Here is a 20102-nt window from a genome sequence, read left to right as displayed (position 1 = left end):
AAAGTACATGCCACCAACCCTTAGCAACACAGAATTGCTCAGAAATTCACAGTTGACTTACCGTGTTAAGAAAGGTTAAGGTTAAACGTACCCATGGAAAAACCCAAATTCAATTTTTTTTTTAAAGGAAGACTAGGTTCTCACCTCCCACTTGCCCTGTTGTGTCCGCTTCTTCAAGTGGATGTTCCAGTGCTCAGAGCTGACGTCAGCACAGTGTGGAATGGTCAGTGCGAAGGGAGTGGTGACGACCATGTCTGGGGGGCCACAGGTGACCTCAGGACTCAGAAGCACCTCAGACCCGTCTGACTGCAGGCTGCACGGAGCAGGGAGAGAGAAGGGGAGAGGCAGCACGTCTGAGTGAGAATTCAGTTGCAGGCTGGGGCATTCCTCAGACTGAGCCAGATCCCTTCCCGCAGCGCGGCACTCCCCAAGGACTGGCCTGGGGAGCAGGCGCCCTTCTGAACTGCTCAGGCATGTAGGCTGAGCTTACATCTCGATTGCAAAGCTAGGTTGTGACAAACGCATCAACAAAGTGCCACATACAGGGCCGACATGGAGAACTGAGGACCTCACTCGTGGGTCACAAAGCAGCTGCTAAAACCTTTTCTACTACGTTATCCATGACCAAAGCCAAGAACTGTATGGGAATGACTGACCTGGCAATCTAACTTTTTCCTAACAGCACTTTCTACAATACACATGTATGTGTATATATATATATTTAACATATACTTCTAAATGGTAGTAAACCATAGATTATTATGGAACAAAATAGTACTATAAACATACACAGATTGAGTGTGTCTATCCTAGCTTTGAAAGCATTTGTTGTCTGCCAATGCAGAAATACACGGATTGTACAGTGATAGCACAGTAGATGGTTATAAATGTGCATAATCAAATACGTAAACACACATCTTTCAACTCTTTCCTGTGTTAGGTCTAAAATTAAAATCATGCCACTCAAATCTCTGTTCAGATTCGTCTGCATCATGAATCATTTACAATGGAAATACAAAGTCGTGAAACAGAGAAAAGAAAGTGCACCAGAAGTGGTATGGAATAAGACCTCTATTGAATGCATCTCCCTTTCATTTTCTTGGCTTCTGTTTTCCATCTCTGCCCCTAACCACAAAAGCAGGGTGGTTTATAGGCCAACCATCAGTCAGAAGAACCCACAAGTCTGTGTGTATTTTCCTCCAACTGCACACGTTTTTGCAAACAAGCTGTGTGATATTTTTTGTTAGGTTTTTACTCATAAGAAATACAAAAATAACCTGGGACTCGTAATTGAACAAGGCCACATAGGCTCTACGATTGGAGGTAGTATGTGTATCAGAGCTTTCACTCACACCACCTAGAAGGATATTTAAATATGTTGTCCCCAATCATAAAGGCGACCCTTTGGGCAACATAATAGATGAGAGATGGCATGTAAAGATGCCACCCTTTCTGCTATCTTACACCTGCAGCTTTTGCCTGAACGCATCTAACATGTTGTTAATTTCGGAAATGCTTTTGTTGCCACCTCCTGTGCTCTCTCAAGTTAGTAATGGTCACACTCGAGCTCGTTATCTATAATTTGCCACTGCAGAAATGCCAAGGCCTTTCACCGAGCGCACGAGTGTCTCGTGTGCAGTGCATCCAAACAGGCCTGAACAGCATTACACAGTCTCCCTCTCTCCCTCCCCTGCAAGCACTGGAGGTGCCTTCCAAAGTCCGGTCTTCCACAGAGGCAAATCTTCCTATACAAGCAACACAGGGAGTAGGCCGACACATGACTGTAGTTACTTGCTAGCTGCGTAGGTGGTGGGGGGAGGCATTGGAAAGCAGTGCACTGGCAACAGCAAATGCTCCCGCTGAAGAGCCTAGAACAATGTACTTGAGGTTTGGATAGACCGCGCGTCCAGCGTGTGCTATAACCAGCACGGAGCGGCAGTGTGTGTGTGGACACCTGCCAGCAACCATCAGAGAGGGTTAAGCGCTTTCGGCATAACTGTCGCCTGCATTCATCACAGACAGAAGTGGCAGAGATGCTTATGAGTGACCGATGACAAGCTCTCCTAAAAGAACTATTTAATTGCTTTCGGAGAATCATCCCCCTTGTTGAACATATTGTTCAAACATATGGGAATTTGGGGAATTATTTAATGCCAAATGAACTGAAATCCGCTAATTAGATGAACTTTCACACTCATCGAGAATAGCAAGACTCCTTCTAGCAATAACTTATACAACACAAGGAGTAGGAGCTGGCATAGAAGGGCAGACTGACTATTAGGTGGAGTGTGGTATAGAGTTTTGCATTAAATAGGCACTGGCATTTCTGTAAGTACAGTGTAAGTAAATCAAGATGTACATTTAATCTTCCTACCAGGAAAATAGGGTCTGTGGGTGGGGGTCGGTCTCTCTCTGTGAGGGAACAAAACTTAATCTCGCCAGTTTCTTCAATGATTAATAATAATTTACCCTTCTCTGCCACCTTCTATCTGTCGCAATCAGGGAGATTCGAAAATATTAATGAAAGCCCTCTGCACACCTGTGGAGGCAGGTGTTAGCAGCATAAGGTCCCCGAGATGCCAATCAAAGCGCAGGCAGCAAAATGATTCTCAACTTCTTCCTCACAGTATCCTGCCCTCTGAAGGCAGATTGTACTTTTCTTCTCCACTGGAACTAGATTTCTGGCTAAGACTGCTGGCTCTGGTGACATCCCAAGGCAAGATGGGGGTAAGATGTAGGCCAACTGTAGTCATGGAGACAGACCCAAGACATCTGAGCACAGAGGGCTGAGGACAAAAGCCTTCAGTTAGGTGTGGGCAAAACTGAGGCTTTGTCAGAAAAGCACAGATGGCATGTGAGTTTATCACATTATATCATACGTAACCAGGCAGGACTCGCATCCCTGCTGGGGGAAAAAACCCCCATTGTTCTGAAATTGCTGGAGCTAAAAATAACCAATAACAGCAGTGATGTCAGAACTGTAATAGGAACTAGTTCAGTGTATCACAAACCCCAGTCTGATCTGTACACTGAAGAGCCCTATTTAATGGGACTTTGCTCTCCCATTGTTACCTGTCTATATATACCTATGTATGTACATACAGTGGCCCCTTCACCTCTTTTTTTTTTTGATAGGCAGAGTGGACAGTGAGGGAGAGACAGAGAGAAAGGTCTTCCTTTTCTGTTGGTTCACCCTCCAATGGCTGCTGCAGCCGGCACGCTGTGGCCAGCACACCGCGCTGATCCAAAGCCAGGAGCCAGGTGCTTCCTCTTGGTCTCCCATGCGGGTGCAGGCCCCAAGCACTTGGGCCATCCTCCACTGCACTCCCAGGTCACAGCAGAGAGCTGGCCTGGAAGAGGGGCAACCGGGACAGAATCCGGCGCCCCGACCGGGACTAGAACCCGGTGTGCCGGTGCTGCAGGCGGAAGATTAGCCTAGTGAGCCACGGCACCGGCCGCCCCTTCACCTCTTATCCATGGAGGATACTTTTTTTTTTAATTCGACTGTAGAGTTTTACAGACAGTGAGAGAGAAAGAAAGAAAGAAAGGTCTTCCTTCCATTGGTTCACTCTCCAAATGGCCGCAACAGCCAGAGCTGCGCCGATCCAAAGTCAGGAGCCAGGAATTTCTTCCTGGTCTCTCATGCAGGTGCAGGGACCCGACACTTGGGCCATCCTCCACTGTTATCTGAGGCCACAGCAGAGAGCTGGACTGGAAGAGGAGCAACCAGGACTAGAACCCGGCACCCATATGGGATGCTGGTGCTGCAGGTGAAGGACTAACCTAGTGAGCCACGGCACCAGCCCATGGAGGATACTTTTGAAAAACCCCCAGTTGATACTGGAAACCATGACAGGTGGGCTCAAACACTACATATTCTATAAGGGATCCTCAAAAAGTTTATGGAAGATCAGTATTATGAAAAACTATACATGGCTTTCCAATTTTTTTGCACCCAAAGAAACTTATCTTTTAATTCCATCTTCCAAGAACTTCTTGAACTACCCTGATACACATATGCCTACAATAAAGATTAATTTATGAATTGGTCTCATTAATAGATTAACAGCAACAGTTAATAGAAAGTAATATGAATGAAAGTTATATGAATGTGGTCTCTTCTCAGAATGCCTTTCTGTACTGTACTCACCCTTCTTGTGATGATACAAGATGATTTAATGCCTACCAATGAGACTGTGATCTAGTGTTAGGCTACATGCACTGTGACACTTCAACAGTCTATCTGATAACTGAGACAGCTACTACGGACTACTGGGCGGGTAGTATATACAGTATGGATACCCTAGACAAAGGATTGATTCATGTGCCAGGCAGGATGGAATGGGATGGTGTGAAGTTTCATCTTGCTACTAAGATCTGTGCAATTTAAAATTTATGAGTTATGAGGCCGGGGCTGTGATGTCACAGGTAAAGCCACCGCTTGCAGTGCTGGTATCCCATATGGGCACTGGTCCGAGTCTTGGCTGCTCCACTTACAATCCAGCTCTCTGCTATGCCTGGGAAAGCAGTGGAGGATGGTCCGAATCCTTGGGCCCCTGCACCTGCATAGGAGACCTGGAGGAAGCTCCCAGCTCCTGGCTTTGGATCGACACAGGTCCAGCCATTGTGGTCCTTTGGGGAGTGGACCAGAGGATGGAAGACTTCTCTCTCTGTGTCTTTCAAATAAATAAATCTTTTTAAAAAATTTATGATTTGCTTTTTTCTGGGATTTGCCACTTAGTATTTTCAAACCAAAGTTGACTGCAGGCAACTGAAACCACAGGAAGCAAGAGTGGATTAGGGGAATCTACTGTATGTACAGTTAGAATATTGTGTATGGCCAGATAAAGATCAATACCTGAGGAGCTAGATTTTTTCTATAAGAATTCTGCTTTTTAACCTGGCTAATTAATCCAGTGAACTGTCATTGTATGGATGTATGCTTTAACAACATTTTCAAAACATTAATAACGTGCATGATGGGAATTTAACACACTTTGGCAAGGATACTGGCTGCATGCTTTATTGCCATTATCCCTGCTGTTTTGGATGGCAGGGTGCTGTCTGGGAGAGTTTTTCTCCAGACATTCACAGGATTTAGCTCCCATGAGCTCTTCACGTCTCTGCTTAAATGACTCCACCAAATACAGCTTTTCCTGACCAGACCCTGGTAATCGCAACATTCTCTACACCCAAAACTAATCTCTACTTTGCTTCTTCTCCTCAACACTAAATGCTTTCTAATGCACTAACCCATTTGCTTAATTTTCCTTTGCCTCCCACAACTAGAATGTAACCTCCATGAGTTCAGGAATTTTTTTTCCTGTTTTGTTCATCATTGCATCCACAGAGTCCCCAGTAGATGCTCGTTATAAGGACTCAAAAAAATCTTTGTTGCAAAGCACAGATTGAAGGGATTCCCACAAACCAAATCTGCAACATTTTCAGCATCAGATATTGGTAGCAAAGGATTATAACACATTAAATAATTTAAGAACCCACAAAATACTGACCTGAGTGAATGAGAAGGGAAAACTCTTCCATACAATGGGAAACCAACTAACATGCAGAAAGCCATCATTTAGCAATCAATATAAATGCAATACTATTTAATTATTATTAATTATTAATATTATTCAGTCAAAAATCAAAAATGAATGCTAATGTTTTAGGTGAAAGTTTTGAAGGATGATACAGAGCTATTTACATGGTCTCAAAGTATCTTCCAACGGGCCACTTACTACTTTGAAAGGGTAAAATATTCATGGGGAGAACCTGAGCAGAAATCACGTAGCTCAGATTTTGAAAGTTCCCCGCTAAACAGAACTCGGTATCCTGCTCCAAACTGCACCACACAAATCTCATCCAAGGAAACATCAGCCAACCTCAGATAGAAGGGCATTCAGCAAAAAATAACTGACCAGCCCTCTTACAATGTATCAAAACAGACTCCCAGACTGTTTCACATTCATGGATTAAAGACACATGACAATAGACTGGAATGAATGGACTTGGACTTTTTTTTTTTTTAATGGAAGGGACATTATTCAGAGAACAGGTCAAATACAAATGAGGTCTGTGCAGCAGTTTTTGAGCTGTGCGATTTTTCTGGTTTTGGTGATTGCACTATGGTCATATGAGAGGATCTCTTGTCTGGGAGAATATATACACGGACATATCTGGGGCAAAGAGACATCTTGTTCACCAAGGTTGAACAAGCTACATGAACTTTATTCATTTGTTTATGTGCATACACTCAAAAAAGACTACAGAAAATGAAGTAAAACATTTGTGAACATGAGTATAGAACAGTTGAGAATTCTTCATATTATCTGTGCAACTTTTCCTTAAGGTTGAAATTGTATCAAAATAAAACATCCAGGCTGGTGTTCTGGCATGGCGGGTTTAAGCTGCCGCCTATAGCACTGGCATCCCATGTGAGTGCCGATTCGTGTCCCAAGATGCTCTACTTCCTATCCAGTTCCCCTCTAATGCATCTGAAAAGCCACAGAAGATACTTCAAGTACTTGGGCCCCTGCCACCCAGGAGAGAGACCCAGATGGATTTCCAGGCTCCTGACCTTGACCTGGCCCATAGCTGGCTGTTGCAGCCATTTGGGGAATGAACCAGCAGACCGAAAATCTCTCTAACACTGCCGTTCAGACAAATAAATCCCCAAAAATTATTTGAATGAAAGAAGACAGAAGGCCCCTGGAGAATTTTTCAAGAATTCTTATAGTGCAGTCAGTGCGGCCGCCGAGCCCTACACGAAATGTGCAGTGGAGGGTGATGGAGCTGCTGCAGCTGAGGCTGCAAACCACACCACCCAGGGAATGAAACTCTCCAGCACCCGTCCATACACCAAGGGTCATGCTGAAGGAGGTCAGCCTCGAGCCTGCAACTGCCAACCCCATCAGGTCTGGGCTGTCTCCTCGCGCATTTTGCTTTGCACTCAATATTTCTTGACCTGATGGTAGGCTTGTAACGTGTCATTTTCTTCAAGCACAACAACCAGTTTCAGGTTTTGAGATGAGGTTTTCATTGTGGCTGTTGTCTGCCATGCAACGCTGGGTAATTGCCATTCCCTCCTTTCCGCCGTATGCTCATATTATAGATTAATGCAGGTTTGGTCACCTTCACCCAGAGTAGGAGACTAATGATAGCTTTGCTATGTCAGGTCCTGAGTCGATACATAATTAAATCATATTTTAATAGAATAGACATAAAAGGCAGGTAGAGGGAAGCTGTAGTCTTAAAATTAGAGTTCAGAACGTGAGGCAGTTCCAGCCTCCTACTGTTCTTCAGCAAGACACGGAGTTTTAACTATTACCATTTTTTCATTAAAACCCTCAGATTTTGACCTAGTGAGTGAAAATTGCTGTGGATAAAAATCAAGGTTTCAGGATTCATTATTTCTGTTGTTTTCTTTCCATCAGACACCTGTCTCACATGCCAGCTCTACCCAGGGATTTTAGATGAACCCTGGGAAAACAACTTGGTAGAATTTTTGGAAGAACTAAGCGTCCCCTCCACCTCTCCCTGCCAACCCCCTCCCCCAATTAAAATGTATTTACTTGAAAGAGCCAGCAAATGAGATTGATTGATTGATTGATTGACTCTATCCACTGGCTCACTTCCCAAGTGGCTGCAACATCCCAGCTAAGCCAGGTAGAAGCCAGGGGCCAGGAACACTATCTGGGTCTCCCAAGTGGGTGGCAGACTCTCAAGTACTTGAGCTACCACCTGCGGCTTCCTGGGTGCATTAGCAGGGAGCTGAATTGGAAAGGGAGTATCTGGGACTGGACCAGCACTCCAACATGGGATGCAGGCATCCCAATACAACCCACTATACCACAACACCCACCCTGGGTTCTTCAAAGCCAGGTTTTCCTGCCTCACAATAGGACTAGGGGTCCTGGGAGATTTTAATTCTGGCAACTGACATGTATGGTTTCCAAAAATAGACTTGTAGAAAGGGAGAGTAGGGAAAGAGGGCAGAATGGAGAGCCAAGGGTGAAGCTGAACAGGATCTCTTTGTTATACAGATTCGTCTTTTCTAAACCTGCAATGTGGCTCTGAATTTCTCAGCAGTTTATTTAACAGAGTATTCCTGGATTTTGGCTCAGTGTTTCTGGGATAAGGTCCAGGAACCAGCACTTTTTCCTTGCAGTGGAGTTTTGGTGTTCTATGAAATATAGGGTAGGCTTCCCAAATGGAATGTGGATGCCTGCCAAGTGAAATGCTTACTATGAGGGCCTTGGCGGATATACTAAGATGGAAAGCTCAACTGTACAGGGACCGTTCCCACATCCCCTTTCTCTACGTAGCATGTGTATTAATAAAGCGAGGATATTGGGGAGTCATTAGCAACTCGAAATAATGTGGTAATGCATCCAGCCATTGTATCCCATTAGTTGGGGCAGGGAAAGGAGCAGTTAGAACAGTGGATTCTAACAGGCAACAAGTGCAATTCACTGAGGACAGAAGCATATGGCAAGGCTATTAAGGGGTTTGAAGATCTGGGTCACCCACTCGGTATTATCAGAAATAGGATCACAGGAAGCTGAGATGGCGCCAAGGGGGTTGGGGTAGGAGGGGAATTACATACACATTGCTAGGAGTTTCTGAATTTGCTGAAATTTGAGCAGCACCACACTGAGAGATTAAACTGTTTGCATATGTTAAACGGCTTTAGTTTACATACACATTCATAGGGTGTTTACCAATTAATATACTAAAGGAATCGCAAATCATGTGTAAATCACCAGTTCCTAGACACAATTTAAGTCTCATCTTGTATGCAGTGTTGGGCTTATTTTTTAGAAGGGAAATGATGGCTCCCTGTGAATACGAGGGAGGAAGAAGGGGGAAGAGGGGATCCATGCATCATGCCTCTATGACATTTTTTATATCTACTCAGTTGCTTGTTCATTTACATTTGAATGGGGGAACAGCCTTCGCTGGAGGAAATTTGAATCCTATCTCACAGAGTCATTTCACTGTAGGCTAGGGAAGGACCCAGGCACAATCAGCCTCACACCTTCATAATTCAGGTGCCTGGCATGGGGTCTAGGAGGGACATGGCCAATGTCAACACTCAACCTGGAGGCAGAGCTGGGAATAGAATGCACTGATCCGTCAGTGGTGGCAGTGGGTGGGCAGTGGAAGCGCTCTATTCATAGATTCTCTGTCACAGATTCTCCAAAGCCGGAAGGCTAAGGTGCAGTGTTGGCAAGAGAGCTAAGATTGTACTGAAGAGACATTGAAGAAAGATTTGGGAAAACAGCCTTGAGGCAATAGAAGCTTGTATTGGTTTCCAGTAGACTTGCTCACTTAAACCAGCAAGTTTCCTATCTTCCCTCTCTGTGGGTCTGGCGTCTCACAGAGCTAGAATAAAGTGTCACCTGTGCTCCTTCTCTCCAGGGAGGAATCCACCTCCTTTTCCTCTCCAGCTTCTCAAGGTTGCCTGCAATGTTACAGCTCAAACGAACACCATGACCTCCCCAAACCTCTCTCTCTGACCCTGACATTCCTGATCCCTGCAATGGGCCCAGATGGATAATCGGGGATCATCCCTACACCTTAGGATCTTAAACCTTCATCACACCTACAAGGTCCCCTTTTCCATGGGAGGTAGTAGATTCACAGCTTCTGGTATTAGCATGTGCACCTCTTTGGAGCTCCAGTCTTCTGCTTATCGAGAGGTTTTCACACCTAAGGACCATTCTCTGCTGCCTCTTGATCCACTGCTCTCTCTCACACAGTGCACAATCTGACCAAGATGTCTGTTCTTGGGGTCGTCTGCATTGTTTCAGCTTCTAGAACCCCCCACCCCAATTTCCAAGGCAAAGCTTCATATATGCATGCAACATCATGGAATCCTGGAAAACTGTTATGGTGAAGTTTAGAGATTACAGATCAGGGAGTTAGGAAGTTGATTTTCCAGTGTTTTAAGATTTACTTATTTGAAAGACAGAGAGGGAGAGAGAGAGAGATAAAGGGAGGTTGGTCTTCCACCTGTTAGTGTACTCCCTAAATATCAGCAGCAAAACCAGGAGCCTGGAACTCTAAGTGGGTCTCCCATGTGGGTGGCAGGGGCCTACATACTTGGAAAGTCTTCTGTTGCTTTACGAGGCATATTTTAGCAGGGAGCTGGATCGGAAGCAAGGCAGCCAGGACTCAAACTGATGCTCATATGGGATGCAGGCATTGCAAACAGCTGCTTAACCATGATGCCAGCCCTGACTGTTGAGGTTTTCAAAGGGCGGCGCTGGTTGTCTTAGAAAGAACGGAGGCAGGAGCTAGTATTGTGGCATAGCAGGTAAAGCCCATGTGGGTGCTGACTTGTGTTCCAGCTGCTCCAGCTCCCTGCTACTGTCATGGAAAAAGCAGTGGAAAATGGCCCAAGTGTTTGAGTCCCTGCCACCTATGTGGGAGACCCAAAAGAAGCTCCTGGATCCTGGCTTTGCCCTTACAGTCATTTGGGGAGTGAACCAGTGGATGGAAGATTGAGCTCACTGATAACTTTCAAAATCAATGAATAAATCTTAAAAAAAAAAAAAAAAAAAAAAGGATGGAGGCAGTCTTAGTGTGGACTGGTACCTTCTCCTGGCATTTTTATGAGGCTATAGCTAAGCCAAGTAGAAAGGATGATATATATTAAATATCTTAATAGGACGGGTTATTTCTACATCCAGCTCGGGCAATAAAATCGGCGGCACATACAAATAAAAATAATTACAGTATAGGAGCTCCTGTACAATGTGCAATCAGATCATGGAGCAGCAACTTTCTCTGATGGAATTAAGGTGTGCCTTTCATCAGATCTATTAACAACACTCACGGCCATTGTTAGCTTGTCTATGGCATCTTTAATTAAAGACTCCCCCTGACTACACTAATCACTTCACATTGTGAGCTCATGCGGGCTTCGGATGGATATTAAGATGTTGATAATTTTTATTCCTGTGTGTGTGTGTGTGTGTGTGTGTGTGTGTGTGGACCAAAGGGCTACAGGGTGAACGCGTTGAGCAGAGCAGCATTCTCCACCGTGCCCGAGAAGCAGAACTTAAACTGACAATGCAAGAATCCCTTTTCTGTCCCCTGTCCTCCCCTTCCCTTCTCATCACTTCCGGTTACTTCTTTGGTGGTGACGGCATTCTATTCTAACCAAAATGACGTAGTGATTTCACTGGGGAAGAGAGCACAATCTTTCACGAAAGGTGCATTGACCCTTCTAGGCCTTCAAGACACCATTTGATAAATTGTCCCTTTTATGACACTGCATGGGACTGGTAGCCTGAAAGAATTCATGCATTTCTCAACTGGCAGCAACTTACTCCCCTTGTCCAAACCAAAATGACCCCACACCCCCTTTCCGTTCCATAGGAAATGCCTTTCTTCATCATTCCCTATACCCACTATATAGCTAATTAACACCAAGTCTCGCGGAAGGGGTAGGTATATGCCTGCCACCAGTTTGATTCTTCTAGTAAAAAATTCTCTAAAACTCGCTTAAAACAACAAATCAGTTCAATGCCACCACTGACCATGGCACAGGGATGGTGATAAGCACACTTCTCATGTGCGCCCATCACTAGAAAGGAAAGCCTAGCAAAGTAGACAGGACCAAAGCCTGTTCAAGGTGGCCCCGGATCTCCTGAGCATCAGCCTCCCTGAAGTCCACTGTTTGCCTGCACACAACACACCTTGTAGGTATACACCATAGGCCAGAGTGTTGTGAGACTCAGAGGGAAACACAACGGGAGGGGTGCAGGGCATTCTCTGTACCCTCATAAGGCCCTTGATTTTAAAGCGAGCTATAAATAGGCTCACTGTGATTGAGTCTAGGAATGTGGGTGCAAAGAAAAGGGGAGAACCCTGCAGCAGTGGAAACAGAGCAAAGCAAACTTCTGTTACCTAGGAAATTAAAAACCATTAAGGACAGTTACTTAAAATATATATTTAAAGATACAGCATTTTGTGGCATTGTATAGTTTGCCCTGGACTATCCAGATATGAAGTCATTTTGTCCTCATGAAAATCCTGGGGCATAGTTAATAATGTGTATCATTTGTAGGTGGTAACACACAAAGATTTGCTCAAGGTCACATGGGCTGGTGCCAAGGGGGACGGGAGCCCCAGCTGTCTGAATTCCTGTGTTCTCCTCACTCCATCAGGTCATTTCCTTTCCAGTAACTCTATTTCTCCCATAATGCCAAGGCGAGAGGCTGCACATTTTCTGAAAAGGTAGGCATGCTAGCAACTCACTGCAGTGAGCACCAGGACTGGCAGATTCTTGCTTGGGAAGGTACAGGAAGATCTCACTCTGAACAAAGCTGGTAGGCATAGTCCATGCACAGTGTCATGGCGTCTTACTGCGGCCACATGCTCAAGCCAAAAGCTGCATGTGGGAGTTGGATTCTTTTGCTCTTGGTTATAAATACTGCTTTCCTCCTCTTATTTATATATTCTTTAATAATTTTTTTCCAACCCTTTTCTTCTAAGTCAAAGAGCTGTGGTTAGTCCCTGGAAAGACATCCAAAGTTGCTCTCAGATAAAACTATTATCACAAACTCTCCGCTGACCTCCAGCTGGTGAGTCTATTAATTAATCATTGGTTCCCAAGCCAAAGCTCCGGGAATTATCTTCCACTTCCTCACCTCCTTCCCCTCACATTAAAACACACACACACACACACCCCAGATCTTGCCAAATTCCCCCCAAGTGTCTCAAAGCTTCCCACTGCTATCAATGTGGGGATTACAGACAGATTTAAAATGTTCTAAAGACAAGGACATTCAAAAGTAGAGTGAACATAAATTATTGTCCAAATTGAGATACTTTAGAGGGATAGAAGAAATACTACTAAGAATTATGTCGAGCAAAATGAGATTTTCACTGTGCTCCCAAGGTGGATGCTTGTATAACGAGGACTTGAAGTTGGACAGCAGCAGTGGAGATGAGCTGTGAGTATGACCTGCTCTCCCAAACCTTAACCTCCTCCCTCCCTACTCCTCAGATAATGCCAGTCTCTCCTCCAGGCAGCAAACAATACTACATAATCTAGTCCTGCCTTTTTTCAGCCTCATTCCCAGTCGTTCTTCCTCTCATATTTTGTTGCTTCCTTTACAAAATATGTGATATTATGTATACTCCAGTCCCTTTGCACATACCATTCCCATTGACTGGAATGCCTTTTACTCTCTTCCAGGTTATAAGTCAATTGCCACTTCCTGTCTAAACCTTCCCCGAGCCTTCAGAAGGGTCCAATCCTTCACTCCTGGCAATGTTTGGGCATCTCACACTGCAATGCCATCACTCTTTTAAGTAACTGGGTTTGCTCATGAGGTTTAATCTATTATAATAACTGGATTTGGCTCCTCCTCATGATGAATAACAAAACTCTGCATGGTAGAATCACCACTGGTAGCAGGGCTCTTGGAATATACTTCATTGTGATTCGATAGCTTTCCAGTATCCTCTAGTTATTAAAACAGCTCAATTCTTTTTAAAGATGCACTATATTTATTTGAAAGGCAGAGTGACAGAGAAAGGGAGAGACAGGGAAAGAGATCTTCCATGTGGCCACAGTGGGCAGGACCAGGCCAGGACCCAGGACCATCATTTGGGTCTCCCACATGGGTGGCAGGGACCCAAGTACCAGAGCCATTGCTTGCTGCCTCTCAAGGTATATATTAATAAGGAGCTGGAACTGGAGCAGCCAGGATCTGAACCGCAGGCACATGGATGCAGAATGTAAGGATCCCAAGTAGCTGCTTAACCAGTACATGGAATGCCTGCCCCAGGACAAGATCTTTAATGGATTCAGTTTAAAAGGGTGATAGCTTGAAACGGCTACACCCTCTGTCAGAGGGCTTTGTGTTTTGTTGTTTCTTTCTGATTTTGGAATAATTGCTTATACACAATGAGATATCTTGGGGACAGGACCCAAATTGAAACACAAAATTCAATCATGTTTTACCTACTTCTATATACATAGCCTGAAGGTAATTTTGTACATTATTTTTAATAATTCTGTGAATGAAACAAAAGTTTCCTGGTGTGGAACTTTCCACTTGCGGTGTCATGACACGGCTCAACACATTTTGGGTTTTGCAGCATTTTGGCTCCAGATTTTTGAATTTGACATGCTTACTCTTTAGCAGAATGGCTATTTGATCAGTCTTTTAATCTAATTGATAAAAGATCAATACATACAATTTTCTTCTTATTCTTCTAGAAATTATCCTTTCCCAAATGGCTTAAGGGCATTTCCGAGGGCTTATGTGCTCTGTGAGGCACAGTGCAGTAGGAGGGGTGTATATGTGTGTATTTTTAATTTTGTTTTTGAGTGTGTAGTTCTTGCTACTGTGGAGTGAAACCCACCAGGAGCCAGTCCACAGGGTCCGTCTGTAAGCTCATTCCTGTGGAAGAAAGAGTACCCTCCGTGCTCCATGTTCAAGAGCTGTTTCCCTCTGACTTCCTAGTCTAGTAGTTGGGTTTACCTCCTACTTCAGCATTAAAACCACTGTACACCCAAGACCCCTAAATGAGGATGATGTCTCTTTTTTTTTTTTTTTGACAGGCAGAGTGGACAGTGAGAGAGAGAGAGACAGAGAGAAAGGTCTTCCTTTGCCGTTGGTTCACCCTCCAATGGCCGCCGCGGCCGGCGCACCACGCTGATCCGATGGCAGGATCCAGGTGCTTCTCCTGGTCTCCCATGGGGTGCAGGGCCCAAGTACTCGGGCCATCCTCCACTGCACTCCCGGGCCACAGCAGAGAGCTGGCCTGGAAGAGGGGCAACCGGGACAGAATCCGGCGCCCCGACTGGGACTAGAACCCGGTGTGCCGGCGCCGCAAGGTGGAGGATTAGCCTAGTGAGCCGCGGCGCCGGCCTGAGGATGATGTTTCAAGCCACCACCATCTCTGCTTTCCCAATTCTAACACCAACATGTACCCACAGTATCATTTCACAGTAAAAACTGGAAGACAAAAGGGGCTGAATTATCTCATTTGGGTTGAGCTCAAATTCCAAAACGTGTGTTCTGTAAATTCTTTAGTAGGGTGACATACAGCATTTCTAATGCTGGTCTATGTGTTTGGTCAGGGATATCCATACAACGGTGTAACCGACAAAAGAAATGAATGTTTGCCTTTGTTTTCATTTTATTGCTTCTCAGAAGAAAGCTCTGTATAATAATGTTCTGATCCAGTTCTCCACTCTCTGCCCACGGGTGGGGAGGGAGGGCTGCAAGGGGGAAAGGTCCGAGAGGAGCAGCAGGAAGCTTGGACTGCCTCTGCACTCTTCCTGCAATGTGTGTACATTCTGTCTGTGTGCAGAAGCCTGGACGTGAGATAGTTCACCCCAGCAGAGAGCTGGATCGGAAGTGGAGCAGCCGGGACTCGAACTGGCGCCCATATGGGATGCTGGCACTGGAGGTGATGGTTTTACCTGCCATGCCACAGCACCAGCCCCAAGAGATAGTTCATTTTTTATGGCCCCTCTTGACTACTTTAATTTTATTTTTAAAATGACTGAAATCTGGTTAAGTTGGAAAAGATGAAATTTTGCCCTACATACACTCAACCCCAAATGCAAACAAAGACTCCAAGTCTTGCAAAGTAAAATTTGAGAAGTGAGAGGTGGTGTTCCTGATCCTGGCTGGGTTCCTCCTCTGTCAGGGGGGGCCTTTAAGAAAGGAGGACTGTGGAGCAGCAGGTTAAAGCCCTGGCCTGAAGCACTGGCACCCCACATGGGCGCCGGTTCTAGTCCCGGCTACTCCTCTTCTGATCCAGCTCTCTGCTATGGCCTGGGAAAGCAGTAGAAGACGACCCAAGTCCTTGCACCCCTGCACCCACGTGGGAGACCTGGAAGAAGCTCCTGGCTCCTGGCTTCAGATCAGCTCAGCTCTGGCCATTGCGGTCATTTGGGGAGCGAACCAGCGGATGGAAGACCTCTCCATCTCTCTGACTCTACCTCTCTCTGTAACTCTTGCAAATAAATAAAATAAATCTATTTAAAAAAAGGAGGACTCATCCAGCATGGAGCCCAGGTGGAGCCAAAGGCTTCTCACCACCAAGAACTTGTGGCAGCTCCAACTTCATGCCGCCTCCTTTCTGTGGGGCTCCTCTAGTCCCTGGCCCCTTGACATCACTAAGTGTTCTCTACCTTGTGAGTGGGGTGGTTCTGCCTGTGGCTAGGCTGGTAGTGAGAAAGAAGTTCAGTTTCTCAGAGCCTTCTTTTTCCTGATTTTAAAAACTCACCACTAAAATGTTACAAAATCCATTTTCCTAAATCATCACAGAAGGGGTAGGCATTTGGCGTGGTGGTTAAGATGTTGCTTGGGATGCCGGCATCCCATCATGGAGTGCCCGAGTTTGAGTCCTGCTAAAGTGCACCCTGGGAGGCTGTGGGAGATGCCTCATGCACTGAGATCTCTGCCACCCACATGGGAAACCTAGATTGAGTTTGTGGGTCCTAGCTTCAGCCTGGCCCAGTCCCAGTAGGCATCTGGCGCATGAACTACTGGATGAGAATTCTCTGTGTCTGTATTTCAAACAAATAAAACAAAAAAATTAAAAGTATCACAGAGATGAAATGAAGCAAATGTTTGGGAGAACCCTTGAATAGTGTATCCAAACAGATTTCTTTTCCAAGGATTCAAAGGCTGCTTTACGCACACCACTGAATATACTACATGAGGGTACTTCAAACAGTTCACAGGAAATATAATTAAGATACGTTTATTTTGCTGCAAAACAAAATTGTTTTAAAATCCATGCATAAGAATTCTTCAAAAAGTTTGTGGAAAATGCACATTATGAAAACACTATGTTGGCCAGTGCTGTGGCTCAATAAGCTAATCCTCTGCCTGCTGCTCTGGCACACCAGGTTCTAGTCCCGGTCGGGGCGCCGGATTCTGTCCCGGTTGCCCCTCTTCCAGGCCAGCTCTCTGCTGTGGCCCCAGGAGGGCAGTGGAGGATAGCCCAGGTCCTTGGGCCCTGCACCCGCATGGGAGACCAGGAGAAGCACCTGGCTCCTGGCTTCGGATCAGCGCAGTGCATTGGCCACAGCGGCCATTGGAGGGTGAACCAATGGTAAAGGAAGACCTTTCTCTCTGTCTCTCTCTCATTGTCCACTCTGCTTGTTAAAAAAATAATAAAAAATAAAAAAATAAAAAAATAAAACACCACGCATGGATTTCAAATTTTTTTGCACAAACATAGACTTATCTTTTAACTCTATTTTTCCTTAAAGGTTTTGACGTGTTTCTCTATTTAGAAAACCTCAACAGAAGTTCCTAAGCATCGTCACTAACTCAGGGTCAGACCGCAGGAGGGGGCTGGAAAAGATACATGAAGACACAGTTGGGCACATCTGAAAAGGTAAACAGAGCAGGGGTGTTGGAGGGAAAGTGAGTCCTGTCTTCCAGCTCTTTATAAGATGCATGATAAGTTTTTGCAAAATGTAGTTACCCCCACTGTGTGCTACACACCAGACATTACTATGAAGTGGTTCCTTTTCCTGGGAAGTATACAATGTCCTTTTGCAAGCTCACCAAGAAAACAAGTGGGCTCTCCAGTGACAGAGAGGGTGCCTATCACACAATGAGCACCACCCTCACTTAAAATCACCAAAACATCACAGTGGAACCAGCTGAGGTGATGCCAGCACGGGAGACTGCTTTGTGTCTTTGACTCATCCCACAGAGCCACGCCCTTGGGAATCTGGTGGAGAATTTGAACTAATTGCATCAGTTACAATTCCAGGGAATCATCACCCTGCTAGGTCAGGAATGGAACTTAGAAAGGGGCAACAGCCGTGTGTGGTGGCTGGGAAAATGGCGTGGATTTTAGCTTACACAGAAGATGCTACACTATTTTGTACACAGAAGTGCTGGAGGCTGAGTAAATCTAATTCCCACACCTATGAACTGACGGGGAGGGGACTGCGGTGGCTCTGGTGGCAAAGATGAAAGAAACAGAGCAATGCATTTCAGCTCTCCAGACTTTGAGGAAAATGGGCCTTTCGTCTAGCACAGTTCAGGGTGACAGCGGGACGGCACAAAATGAAAATGGGTTTTCAAGTGACATTACAAAGAAAAGATGACACAATGGCCTTTGCCTGATTAATCATGAGATTAAAAGCTGAAGAAGTCAGGTCTGGGCTGCCTCTTGGCAGGGATGGCAAAAATGCACGGCAGCTTAGAAAAAAGCAGAAAACACATTAGCTGTTTTTAGTGCCTGTGGAAGTACTGTGGTGCCCATGCAAAGAGAATGAGGATTGCAAAGAGAGCTAAATGGTCTCTAAGCAAGGGACTGGCCGTTTCCTTCAGAGATACAAGGGAACTTAAAAAAATTGTGGAAAATGGAATTAAAAAATGGGTTTATTTTGGTGCATTTTTTGAGTTTCATGTATGTTGAGGGGTCTTCAAAAAGGTCATAGAAAATGTGCATTATGCAAAGATGATCTCTGGACTTCAGATTTTTATACCAAAATCAATTTGTCTTTTAGTCCCATTTCCTCTGAACTTTCTGAAGTCCCCTTGTAGGATTGTGTGGGAGGGTTCCAGCTAGCTCAGCAGAAATGTGTCCTTCCTACAATTTTATTTTTCCCACATTATGATGGGAGAATGCTGCCTCACAGAGCGGAAGTCTTGGATAAGCTGTCCCTACTTTTGACAGCTTTCCTAGACAGCAGTAATGAACCCACACCTTGGACACACAGATAGGACAAACTGGCTAACTCAGAACTCGCAAGGTTAAAGTGCCACGGGGCAGGCCAACCAATCCTTTAGCTCTGACTAAACCTGAGATATTTCTTTCGCTTACTTTAAAATTGCAGGATGCACCCAGTGATCATTCTTTCCTGATGTTTTTGAGCCATTTGTGTTCCTCTATGCATGATGCCTTTTGGCACATTTTGGCCTTGACCTCTTAAGAGATGGCCTTAAGTAGAGATGAGAGGATTGAGGTTAAGTCATAAACAAGGTTACTTGGAAAATGTGAAACTGTCCTAGGTTGGTTCTCATGTAATGAGGTGGAGGATCCTGGGGAGTGGTTTGAGAGGAAGGAGGTGAACCAAAGCTCAGTGGATCAATTAGAATGAAGGGAAGTGGACGCAGAAGTCAGGGTGGGTAGGAGGCTGTGACCCAGGGAAGGAAGACAGGCTGGGTTCCATCCTTCATGGTCCCCGTCCATCTCCGGCATCTTCTGCATCAGAGGATCCAACCAATTCCAAGTGAAAATATTTGAAAAAATATTCCATCTGTACTGAACGTGCACAGACTTACCCCCTAAACAATACAGTGTGCCATTTACATTGTATCAGATATTGTAAATAATCTAAAGATATTATGTACAGGAGGATGTGTGTAAGGCAAATACAAACACAATGTTATTTCATAGACGGGACTTCAGCATCTGCAGATTTTGTTATCTGAGGGGATGCTGGAACCAATTCCCTGTAGATACAGAGTGATGACTATACTACGTGTAACTGACCATGACTTCAATTTCAAACAGGCGTGGCTTCTTAGGTAAACCAACCAAATGGATGAAAACAAACAAACAAATAAGAGCTGAGTTCCCTCCAGGGCACTCTACTTTTAGGTCTATGCAACTGATTGACCTAAGATTTTTTTTTTTTTTTTTTTTTTTTGACAGGCAGAATGGACAGTGAGAGAGAGACAGAGAGAAAGGTCTTCCTTTGCCTTCCAATGGCCGCCACGGCTGGCACGTTGCAGCCCGTGCACCGCGCTGATCCGATGACAGGAGCCAGGTGATTCTCCTGGTCTCCCATGGGGTGCAGGGCCCAAGGACTTGGGCCATCCTCCACTGCACTCCCTGGCCACAGCAGAGAGCTGGCCTGGAAGAGGGGCAACCGGGACAGAATCTGGTGCCCTGACTGGGACTAGAACCCGGTGTGCTGGCGCCGCAAGGCGGAGGATTAGCCTAGTGAGCCACAGTGCCGGCCTGACCTAAGATTCTTAACATCTTCAACTTTGCTACAGCTTGCATTTCCCCCAAGTGCCAAGTAAAGTTCTTTGGACAGCAGCACTTGGTCAGGAATAAACAGGTGAAGAACATCAGTCCCAACA

General features: G+C 45.2%; 1 protein-coding gene across 9 annotated transcripts in view; it reads right to left on the bottom strand.

Annotated features, from left to right (window-relative positions):
• The window catches only part of UNC5D (unc-5 netrin receptor D), a 582366-nt gene that overhangs the window by 48518 nt on the left and 513746 nt on the right, over window positions 1–20102 (bottom strand). For all 9 annotated transcript variants that reach the window (XM_002709540.6, XM_051833981.3, XM_089327353.1 and 6 more), the window contains one exon: window positions 145–313. In XM_002709540.6, the coding sequence (XP_002709586.1) occupies window positions 145–313 (169 nt within the window). The remainder of the gene's footprint in view (window positions 1–144; window positions 314–20102) is intronic.

This window comes from Oryctolagus cuniculus, chromosome 2 (genome assembly GCF_051225735.1).
Source record: "Oryctolagus cuniculus isolate XC-2025 breed Fujian yellow rabbit chromosome 2, ASM5122573v1, whole genome shotgun sequence".
NCBI lineage: Eukaryota > Metazoa > Chordata > Mammalia > Lagomorpha > Leporidae > Oryctolagus > Oryctolagus cuniculus.
This window is presented reverse-complemented; position numbering and strand designations above follow the sequence as displayed.